Consider the following 12,199-nt stretch of genomic DNA (forward strand, 5'->3'; position numbering starts at 1 on the left):
ACTTGATTAAACATATGAAATAATTAATGGAGACGTTATAGCATTATTTACCCAATAGAATGTTTTACTATTGCATCGATCCATTAGCAAAGTGAATCGTGGGAGATGTGTGACCTAATAACATCATTAAATGCATGACAAGGTTAACATTAAGAAATTCACAGTTTATTTAGCAACAAATTGCATCTGTAATGAAATATAAGTAAAAACGCTCTGTAAAACTGGCATGGTGGACCATGCTGCGACCCTAGGGATGTGAGAAGTTTGCAAGTTCAAAGTCAGGCTCCATAATTAGTGAGGACTTATGCAACTTAGCAAACCCTATCTCTAAATAAAAAAGAAAAAAATTAGAGGATGTGGTTTTCTGATTAAGTGCCCCTAAGTTTAAGGGGCTCTGAAAATTTTAAATTTTAAATTTCATATAAATCTTAAGAAACTTCTGAAATAATCAACTCTGAGAATTATTATTTCTCCAGTTGTGAAAAATGAGACTCTTTACTAATTGTTGATTTATACTAAAATTATATCCTTTTAGGGATGCACAATTCTATACTTGTATTTCCTTATTTCTACAATATCAGCTAAAGATGCTAGAAAATTTTCAGCAAATGTCAAAAGCAATTACCCATTTTCTACATTTAAATGATTCTTCTTTCCACCTAGGTCCCAAATACTTCAAGGGATGGGCTATAGATATGAAACTTACTACAATCTTTATATTTGTCAAGCTGTTTTTGTAAATATTTTGCTCTTATCTAAGGTACACACTTTGGAAAAATGCTACTCCACATTTGCTACAGATATGAGGACAAAAATTTAAAAATGTTGGAAATTTGAATACAGTCTTGGACACATTCTTTGGGTTTCCATATGCTATAAATCCTCCAGTGTTTTAAAAATGTTTGATCAATGGCCAAAAGCTTTGCAAAAATTTTTCCTCATGTTCTCTCACTCATATGAATGCTGAGTTGCTGAGTAGAATGTGAACAACTTTTGGAGACTCTGTCACCTATTTTACATTTATATCATTTCTGTGCTATCATGTCTCTGGTGTGAAATAGTGTTGAACTACTATGAAATAAGGGTTGACTCATCCTCAAAGACACTGATGCAATGTTTTCATTGTAAAACTTCTCTCCAGTATAAAATCTATAATGTTTAGTAAGATGTGATCTTCAATATTAAAAGCTTTGCCATTCTTCACATTTATAGGATTTCTCTCTAGTATGGGTTCTCTGGTGTCGAGTAAGTGATGATTGTTGATTAAAATCTTTGCCACATTCTCTACATTTGTAGGGCTTCTCTCCAGTGTGGATTCTCAGGTGCCGAGTAAGTACTATTTTTTTATTAAAACTTTTGCCACATTTTTTACATTTGTAGGGCTTCTCTCCAGTGTGGATTCGCTGGTGCTGAGTAAGTGATGATATGTGATTAAAATTCTTGCCACACTCTTTACACTTGTAGGGCTTCTCTCCAGTGTGGATTCGCTGGTGCTGAGTAAGTGATGATTTTTGACTGAAACTCTTGCCACACACTGTACATTTGTAGGGCTTCTCTCCAGTATGAATTGTGTTGTGGTAATGGAGATGTGATTTTGTACTAAAACTTTTTCCACACACTTTACATTTGTAGGGCTTCTCTCCAGTGTGGATTCGCTGGTGCTGAGTAAGTGATGATTTTTGACTGAAACTCTTGCCACACACTGTACATTTGTAGGGCTTCTCTCCAGTATGAATTGTGTTGTGGTAATGGAGATGTGATTTTGTACTAAAACTTTTTCCACACACTTTACATTTGTAGGGCTTCTCTCCAGTGTGGATTCGCTGGTGCTGAGTAAGTGATGATTTTTGACTGAAACTCTTGCCACACACTGTACATTTGTAGGGCTTCTCTCCAGTATGAATCCTGTTGTGGCAATAGAGATGTGAGTTTGTATTAAAAGTTTTTCCACACACTTTACATTTGTAGGGCTTCTCTCCAGTGTGAATTCGCTCGTGCTGAGTAAGTGATGATATGTGACTGAACCTCTTGCTACATATTTTACATTTGTAGGGCTTCTCTCCAGTATGAATCCTGTTGTGGCAATAGAGATGTGAGTTTCTATTAAAAGCTTTGCCACACTCTATACACTTGTAGGGCTTCTCTCCAGTGTGGATTCGCTGGTGATGTGTAAGTGATGATTTTTGACTGAAACTTTTGCCACACAATTTACATTTGTAGGGCTTCTCTCCAGTATGAATCCTGTTGTGGCGATCAAGATGCGAGATTATATTAAAACTTTTGCCACACATTTTACATTTGAAGGGCTTCTCTCCAGTATGAATTCTCTGGTAATTTTTAAGGCTTTGTTTTTGGCTGAAACCTTTGCAAAATTGTTTACATATGTAGGGCATAACTCCAGGGTGTGTCCACTGGTGACAAATAAGATTGGAGCTTTTATTAGAAGTTTTGTCACATTCTTTGCATTTGCATGGCATATATCCTGTATAAACACTGTGATTTTGAGTAAGGTTTTTGCATGCGTTGCATTCTTCACATTGGTAGGTATTCTCTGCAGAATAAATATTTTGGTGTTGAGTAAGGGTTGAAAACCTTTTTAAGTCTTTCCCACACTTTTTACATTTACAGTATAAATCATCTGATACTTAACAAGTTGTAACTTTTCACTAAAAGTTTTTTCACATTCTTTAAATTTGTAGAATTTATCACTGTCATACTATCTGCTGTGTTTAAAAAATATATCAAAGCATTTGCCTGCTCAATATCTTCTATAATTATCGGGCTCTCTTTCTCTATAAATTCTCTTATATTAAGCAAGCTCTGCACTGTGGTTAAGAGCCCTTTCACATATCTTACACTTGCAGGTTTTGTCTTGGCTAAGAATATTTTAGTGAATACTAGTTTTTGATCGCTGAAGCAAAACTTTCCTACATTTTTTCATCATGTTAAATTTTCTTTAGAAAAGAACTAGGATTTCTCTATATTCATAATTTTTATCACCAATGTAAATATACTGGTAATTACTCAGGGTAGATACATGGCTTATTGTGTTACTTCTACCATTATCTATATAGGGCACTTTCCAGAAATCTGTATCAGAATTGTCATTAAGCAATAGTGGGGAATTAGAAATTTTTCTACAATTTTTAATATTTTGTCCATTTGGGCACAAAGAGAAATTCATTTTTTGTTTCAGAAAAATGAACATTTTATAAAGAAACTCCCAAAAGGTTCACATTTAGAAGTATCTTTTCTGTGCAAATGTTTGACTGGAATTTTAACTCAGTGCTACTTTTATAATTGGCCAAGTTAAAAACTGATGCATGGACTAGATTTCAAATTTTCCACATTGCCTTTCAGTTCAAAAATGGCTATGGATTTATTCTTAAAATACATATAAAACTCCTCAAAATAATTGGAATGCATTGAATTTTTGTTTCAGATATTAATTTTCTCTGGTGTCTTTTGACCATAAAATTTTTATCATAAATAGGGACTACTGATTGATTTTCTCTATTATAATACAATTTTTGAACTTTACTCTCACCTATATTTTCCCATTCTTTTCGTGGTTGTATATAGTCAAAGTCACACTTTCCATATCTTCCCTCTCTCTCTTTTATTCCCTGCTCTGGTAAAATTTGTCGAGGATGATGAGAAGTCATGGCTGTAATAAATAAAAATAATAAACATGTTTACTTAGTGTACTGGGCTGACTATATTTTTCAAACCTAAGAAATCACAGCTAAAAATAACATAAGCAAGGGAGTGTATTATTAAATTCAAGTCCATCATTACTGTAGAAATATATAAATCAAATAAAAATACACACAGAAAATTACTTTGAAGATTTTCCTAATCATCTTTGTGTTCACAGTATCCAAGATGAGTACATTATTATGGAGAGTAATATAGCAGAGAAAAATACATTGTGTTACACAAAGATTTTTTTTCCTTTAGAATATATTTTAAAAATCTACCAACTTACTTCTGTTTCATTAGAGATAAAAATATGAAACGTGAATATTTGGTGACTGTTCAAAAAGGGGTTCCTGCTTACCAACAGAAAAAAAATCATGGCTAAATTAACTGTAAGCAAAGTTATGAATCACTCAAAGGAAATAGTTAATTATTATTTAAAAGAAGTTTACTGAACTAAACCAACACACATACAAAAAAAAGAATAAAAATTAGTCAAGAATTGTTAATAGTAATAAGCAGAAAATGTATGTTGAAAGACTTTTTTTAGAAAAGGTCTGAAAGAGTCAGGGGTGGTTGTAAATAGCAACATAGGAGGTTGAGCTAGAGCATCAAAATTTGAAGGCCAAAGTAAAAAATGCAAAGTGCTAAATCGCCCTTTATTTCTCTTTCCAGTACTAATAAACACATCTCAGAAAATAGAAAATATGAAACATCCAAGCAGCTCAGTTTTCTCCAAGTTGTAAAGACTCAAAGTAGGTTTTAATCCAAGTTTAAAACTCAGAATACTGAGAGCATCCAATAGAAAAAGATGGGTCACCTAGAAATGTGTAACCATATAATTGTGAAATCCTTAGTTGAATCCTCACAACACAGGAAAAAATTCTAGTCTATCTATATGCAAGGGATAAAAGAATAAAATTATCAACAAGAAATTATATTTACAGCTACTACCTTTCCAAAGAGAAAGAAAATGAAGACTTTAAACATATAAAAATACACACACTATTAATCAACACTGGATCTGTTCTCCAAAATGTACTAAAGGTAATCCTTCATAATAAAATGTAAGTGCACAGCATCATAAGTCATATGAAATTTTAAAGATTTCTTGGCAAAAACAATTCTATTTTATTGTAATGACAGGTCTCCAAACATTTAATTTTGCAATAGAATTTGAAAGAAAAACGCATAATAACAATACTGTTAATAGGCATATATAACTGTGACAATAATAACATTTTAAAAAGACCCATAAATATATTCAGTTTTTTAATAAAGTGAAGTCAAGTTGATACTCAGACAAAGTATGAGTAGGAGATTCTTCATTTTTAGAGATTTTTATTGGCAAATGCAAGATTACAAAATTCTGATCAAAACAAAACTTGTATATCTGAATTAACTTTAAATATTGCAATTGTAGGTAGTCCACAGGATACTCTCAATCTCAGAACACACACATACTGAAAGCAAAAGGATATACTAATAACACATACAAAAGTGATCAAACAAAACCTGGGTCTTCTAAATTATATTACACAAAACATAATTTAAGACAGTTATAGGACATAGAAGACGGTTTAAATTAAAAAAAAAAAACTTTGAAAAGAGGCAAAAGAGAGAAAAGGACCCTTTCCCTAGGTTCTGAATTAAGAGTAAATACATTCTCTACATTCTTCATACTTCCCAAACACACAAAGAAAACACTGAGAGGGTTGAATGAAAACAAAGAATCACCGTCATACTAAGAGACATAAATCCCCACTTATGGAAAAGGAAAATACAGTGAAGTAAAATGGTAATTGCAAAGCATAAGACTTTGAAAATATTTTGAAACTACTATAGACTTATAGAATCCCTGTTCTTAATCACAAGTGGGATATTATGCTGGTTAGATCAATTTTATATATTAAAACAAAGGTTAATAAATATTTAAGTGATAGTTATTTTGTAACCAACATGGAATAAATATTTGAAGTCAAAAGTAGTAGGGATTTTCAAAAATCCCTAAATATGTGTCACTTGATGGAACACCCTTTTGCATGCTGTTGTTCAAAATTGAAAGATTAAATTTAAAGATGTTTATACTACTTAAAGTTAACTAGAGGCTCCATGTAGTATTCATCAACCTCCCATAGATAATTTTTTTTTGCAGAAAAATCAATCCTTTAAATTGTATGAATATCCCCCAAAATTCAAATAAGACTATTTCAGTGCTAAAAAAATATATTAAAATTACAGCATTCAATTGTAAAGGCAAACATAGAGTCAGGTAGACGGAGTTCTCAGTGAGTGTGGCAATAAGCCCTCATATCAATAGCAAATTAAAAACATTGCACACCAGTGTTGTTACATTGTTATTCAACAGAGCCATCATGGTGAACGCAAACCAAATATCCCTTGAAAAGAAGGATGAGCCATATTGGAATATAGAAACTACAGAACTTTGAAGTCAAAGAATTTATTCTAATTATATATTTTACAAAATGTTTGTACACTAGGTTAACTGAAATGTCACAGAAAGAATACTTCAGAATTTTATGAACATGACATCTCTAAACTAAAAAAGAAGCTTTCTGAACAAAAGAGAATAGTTATGTGATGAGGAGACAGAAATGAGTCCTTGCTTTCTAGGCATTCTTTTTTTTTTTTTGAGATGTAAACTTTGTAGAGATATATTGCATAACAATTTGAATTAATGTTACTGAACCCTATATTTACAATTTTGAGACAGTAAGTTTTACTTTGTGGTTTTGATTACACTGAAAATTAATAGATAAAGAGAATTGCAACATTTCTCAAAGCTACATTTAAAATAATGTGGTCTTTATCCTATAAATAAGAACAAGCTCATCAATATACAAATGATGAGCATGCATGTAATCTCAGCTACTAGGAAGTCTGAGGCAGGCGAATTGCAAATTAAAGACATCCTCAATAACTTAAAGAGAACCTCTCTCCAAATATGAGTGAAAAGGAGCTCGGGGTATAATCCGCATGAGAGTATCACAGCCATCAATCCCCAATAGAATTACACATAGAAAATTTCAATTTCTACGTACATGGGCAGAATGAAAAGCCAATCAAGATAAAATACAAAAGTCATGGACAAAAGAGGCTTAATATTTATACAAGCAAAAGCACATATAATATTTTTGGCAATACAAACAAGAATCAGAGATATCTTAGTTTGTGAAGCAATTAACTGATATGAGGAAAGCCAGTCTATAACATGGAACCTACTGTACACAATTTAAAAAAAGAGAAAAAAACAACTAAATTGTACATATCCACAGATGTATTATTTTACAAATCCTCTCACTCAAATTAAACTTACACCATCTCTCAAAACAGCAGTCTTTGTCCAACTTGACATTCATTCCATGGAAGATATTTCACAGAAAATCCATTACACATATCAGAAAGAACACTGATAAGGAAATTTTAATGAGAAAATGTATTAATAAGATAAGAGAAACTGACTTATGATAGTAATGTATTACAATGTGTGGACCTAGATGTCTCCAGAAATGTGCAAAACTTTTCTGAAAATAATGAAAGAAGGGCTGGAGTTTTAGTGTTAGAGAGTTTGCCTAGCATGTGTGAGGCCCTGGGTTCAATTCTCAGCACCATATATGGATAAATAGGAAATTCACTAACAACTAAAAATATTTTTTAAATTATGGAAGAGCTGTCAGATAATATTGACACAAGGCAAGGGGGTGTTTTGTTGTTAATTTGAATGTATGGAGGAAAAGCAGGATACTACATAATTTTAAAGCACAAAACACAGGACACTTTTTTTTATAATAACAAGAGAAAGAATTCAAAGCTTCTCAAAAATATTTTCTGCTGAATAATGTCTCAATGAACCTTTTCAAATTTAGGCTTCCTCTTTTACCTCAACTATGTCCTGTGCAATATGTGGGCCACAGTATTTGACATCAGTGCATTCCTCTAAGTCAACCATATGTCAAGTGAAAAATATATATCATGCCACCAAAGGAAATCATTAAGGGTGAAAATAAACATCATTAACATTATCTTGTCAGTACCAAGAACTACCCCATCTTCTTTATTGAAAGCATAAATCTGCCACACATTCTTGTGGAGAAGGTCCCAAAGATATACTTCAAGGGAAGAAAACTAAATAGTGATAATTAGGAATTTTGAAGGAAAGTTATGCTCACCCACGAAGACTAGGTTGCTGTAGTTCTCCAACATCACTTCTCTATATAAATTCTGCTGAGCAGGATCCAGGCATTCCCATTCCTCCTTAGAGAAATCAATAGACACATCCCCGAATGTCAATGGCTCCTGAAATAAAAATTGTTAGATCAATAGAACATGGACCAAACCATTATTCAGTTTTTAATATGAATTAAGAGTTAGTAGAACTGACTGTGATTTAGGAGAGTGAATTTAATTATGTAATAAGATACTTTCCATTATCTAATTCAGAGGAAAATACATAAGTCCAAAAAAAGTATATATATATATATATTTTATATCAGAGTGAAGTTAAGGATATATACCATAATGTAAGCAATGAATAAAAACCCAACTCCTAACTCTTCTGCCATCAGTGAATGTGAAATTTGGCAGAAATTCCAGATGCAGATTAGACTTGTAAGAGATATTCTCATAAGGTGATTGTGCACAAGGTAGACATTTCTAATGAGTTCAGAGGACCATGTTATGTATGGTGTAATGAGGATATTGTCTTCTAAAGATGTTTGTTTCTTTGAGAAGCAAAGAAGCTATTGGAAAAGCTCACTAGTAGATTGAATTCCCTCCTCCAATGCCCTTTTTAGAATCCACACTAACTCTGCATCTGAGGACACAGAGGTACTTTGTCACCTGAATAAGCTGAGCAGAGCACAAACACTTGTAAGTTTTTTGGAAAAGATATGTTTAAGTTCTGTCTCTGCAGATTTGTAATTTTAATGACTGTAGAAAGGCAAGAAGTTCTCACTGGAGAACACAGAACTGTGGCTTCCCCAGTAGGACATGTCATCTCGCTTAACTTTATTGTGTAGTCTGATGGATAACAGCAATCCAAGATCTGATAGAAGAAAAAGTTGGCTACGTCCTACATACTGTGGGGTCGGGCTCCAAATTCCTCAATAGAACACCCATAGCACAAGAGTTAACATCTAGAACCAACAAATGGGACTCAAACTAAAAAGTTTTTTTCTCAGCAAGAGAAACAATAAGAGAGGTAAATACGGAGCTTACATCATGGGAACAAATCTTTACTCCTCACACTTCAGATAGAGCCCTAATATGGAGAGTATATAAAGAACTCAAAAAATTAGACAATAAGATAACAAATAACCCAATCAACAAATGGGCCAAGGACCTGAACAGACACTTCTCAGAGGAGGACACACAATCAATCAACAAGTACATGGAAAAATGCTCACCATCGCTAGAAGTCAGAGAAATGCAAATCAAAACCACCCTAAGATACCATCTCACTCCAGTAAGATTGGCAGCCATTATGAAGACAAACAACAACAAGTGCTGGCCAGGATGTGGGGAAAAGGGTACACTTGTACATTGTTGGTGGGACTGCAAATTGGTGCAGCCAATTTAAAAAGCAGTATGGAGATTTCTTGGAAAGCTGAAAATGGAACCACCATTTGACCCAGCTATTCCCCTTCTCGGTCTATTCCCTAAAGACCTAAAAAGATCATGCTACAGGGACACTGCTACATCAATGTTCATAGCAGCACAATTCACAATAGCAAGACTGTGGAACCAACCTTGATGCCCTTCAATAGACGAATGGATAAAAAAATGTGGCATTTATACACAATGGAGTATTACTCTGCATTAAAAATAGACAAAATCATAGAATTTGGAGGGAAATTGATGGCATTAGAGCAGATTATGCTAAGTGAAGCTAGCCAAGCCCTAAAAAACAAATGACAAATGTCTTCTTTGATATAAGGAGAGTAACTAAGAACAGACTAGGGAAGAAGAGCACGAGAAGAAGACCAACATTAAACAAGGATGAGAGGTGGGAGGGAAAGGGAGAGAGAAGGGAAATTTAATGGAAATGGAAGGATACCCTCAGGGTTATACAAAATTACATACAAGAGGAAGTGAGGGGAAAGGGAAAAATAATACAAGGGGGAGGAATTAATTATAGTAGAGGAAGTAGAGAGAGAAGAGGGAGGGGAGGGGAGGGGAGGGAAGATAGTAGAGGATAGAAAAGGCAGCAGAATACAACAGACATTTATGTCAATATGTAAATCAATGGAAGTGTAACTGATATGATTCTGCAATCTGTACACGGGGTAAAAATAGGAGTTCATAACCCACTTGAATCAAAGTGTAAAATAGGATATATCAAGAACTATGTACTGTTTTGAATAACCAACAATAAAAAAAAAAACCATTTCACCCAGCTATTCCTTCTTCTCGCACTATTCACAAAGGACTTGAAAACAGCATACTGTAGGGTCATAGCCATGTCAATGTTTATAGCAGCACAATTCAGAATAGCAAACTGTGGAGCCAACCCAGATGCCCTTCAGTGGATGAATGGATAAAAATATGGGGCATATATATACAATGCAATTTTACTCAGCAGTAATAAAATCACAGCAATTGCAAGTAAATGGATGGTATTGGAGAAGTGAAGTTAGGCAAACCCAAAAAATAAATGTTCAATGGTTTCTCTGATATAAGGAGGCTGACTATAGTGGGGTAGGGAGGGGGAGCATAGGAGAAATAGATGAATTCTACATAGGGCAGTGAGGTTTGAGGGGAGGGGATGAGGCAGGGGATTAGCAGTGATTGTGGAATGTGATGACACCGTTATCCAAAGTACATGTATGAAGACCCAAATTGGTGCCAATATACCTTATATAGAACCAGAGATTTAAAAAATTGTGATATATATGGGTATTAAGATTGTATTGCAGAAAGAAATGAGTACATATATAATGGCATAAATTGGCATGAATATACTTTCTGTACAGAGATACGAAAAATTGAGCTCTATGTATGTAATAAGAATTTTAATGCATTCCACTGTTGTCATGTATTTAAAAAAATAAATTTTTAAAAAAGAAAGGTATTGAAACCCATTGGGGGAAACGATAAGCCTACATGGCTATATATCTTAAAAACACAGAGCTGGAAGGGAAGATGCATGAACAACATGAGAAACCAAAAAAGAATGTACCCCAAACAAAGATGCTACATTATTAGAATCCATGGTCAGAATAGCAGGATAAATGGGAGAAGGTACATAATTTTCTGTGAATTAAAAGATGATATGAGAGAAAATACAGGCAGCAAAGTATCATTTTGATAAAGAGCTACATAAGGAAATACAGAAAGAAAAAGATTTCTTCAATAAAGAGATAGAGATTTTGAAAAAAAAAACACCACAAAAAAGAGATCCTTGAAATGAAAGAAACAGTAAACCAAATTAAGAACTCAATAGGAAGCATCTCCAACAGAATAGATCACATGGAAGATAAAACCTCTTACATTGAAGGCAAAATATATAATCTTGAAAAAATAAAGTTGACCTCAGTGAAGATGGTAAGAAACCATGAGCACAAGATTCAAGAATTGTGAGATAATATGAAAAGACCAAATTTAACAACTATTGGCATAGATGAAGGCATAGAGGTCTAAACTACAGAAATGGACAATCTATTCAATGAAATAATACCAGAAAAATTTTCAAACATGTAGAGTGAATTGGGAAATCAAATACAAGGATCATATAGGACACCAAATGAACAAGATCACTACAGGTCTACACCAACGCACATCATAATGAAAATACCTAAGATACAGGAGAAGCAGAGCATTTCAAAAGCCACAAGAGAAAAAAAATCAATATACATATGGGGAAAACCAATTAGGATCTCTGATTTCTGAACTGAGACCATGAAATCTACAAGATCCTGCAACAATATAAACCAAGCTCTGAAAGAAATGGATGCCAACCAAGAATCATACCCAGCAAAATTAAATTTTGATTAGCAATTAGATTTTGATTCAGATGTTATTTTATGACAAAATAAAATCCTTCCATCATACACAAAATTAAAAGAATTTACAACCAGAAACCTGCACTACAGAACACCCTTGGCAAACATTCCATGAGGAAGAAATGAACAACAATAAAAAAATCAGAAAAGGGTAGTTTTACTTTAAAGGAAAAACCTATCAAAGAGAAACTGACTTAGTTAAATACCAAAAATAAACAAAAATAACTGGGAATTTAAATCTTGTCTCCATAATAACCCTGAAAGTTTAGTTCCAACTCAGCAATCAAAAGACAGGCAGATTGGATAAAAAAGACCAACAATATGCTGCCTCTAAGAGACTCATCTCATAGGAAAAGACACCCACAGACTGAAGGTGACAGGTTAAAAATAAAATATATCACTCAGGCTGGGGCTAGGACTGGGGCTCAGTGGTAGAGCACTCACCTAGCACATGTGAGGCCCTGTATTTAATCGTTAGC

General features: G+C 33.6%; 1 protein-coding gene across 1 annotated transcript; it reads right to left on the bottom strand.

Annotated features, from left to right (window-relative positions):
• Positions 1–941: 941 nt before the first annotated feature.
• LOC144372638 (uncharacterized) lies at positions 942–2,644 on the bottom strand (the record flags this gene model as incomplete). The annotated part of the gene is made up of 2 exons (XM_078035961.1): positions 942–2,327; positions 2,493–2,644. Coding segments are annotated over 2 exons (1,298 nt in total), but the record flags the coding sequence as incomplete, so codon positions are not given.
• Positions 2,645–12,199: the final 9,555 nt, after the last annotated feature.

This window comes from Ictidomys tridecemlineatus, unplaced genomic scaffold (genome assembly GCF_052094955.1).
Source record: "Ictidomys tridecemlineatus isolate mIctTri1 unplaced genomic scaffold, mIctTri1.hap1 Scaffold_1393, whole genome shotgun sequence".
NCBI lineage: Eukaryota > Metazoa > Chordata > Mammalia > Rodentia > Sciuridae > Ictidomys > Ictidomys tridecemlineatus.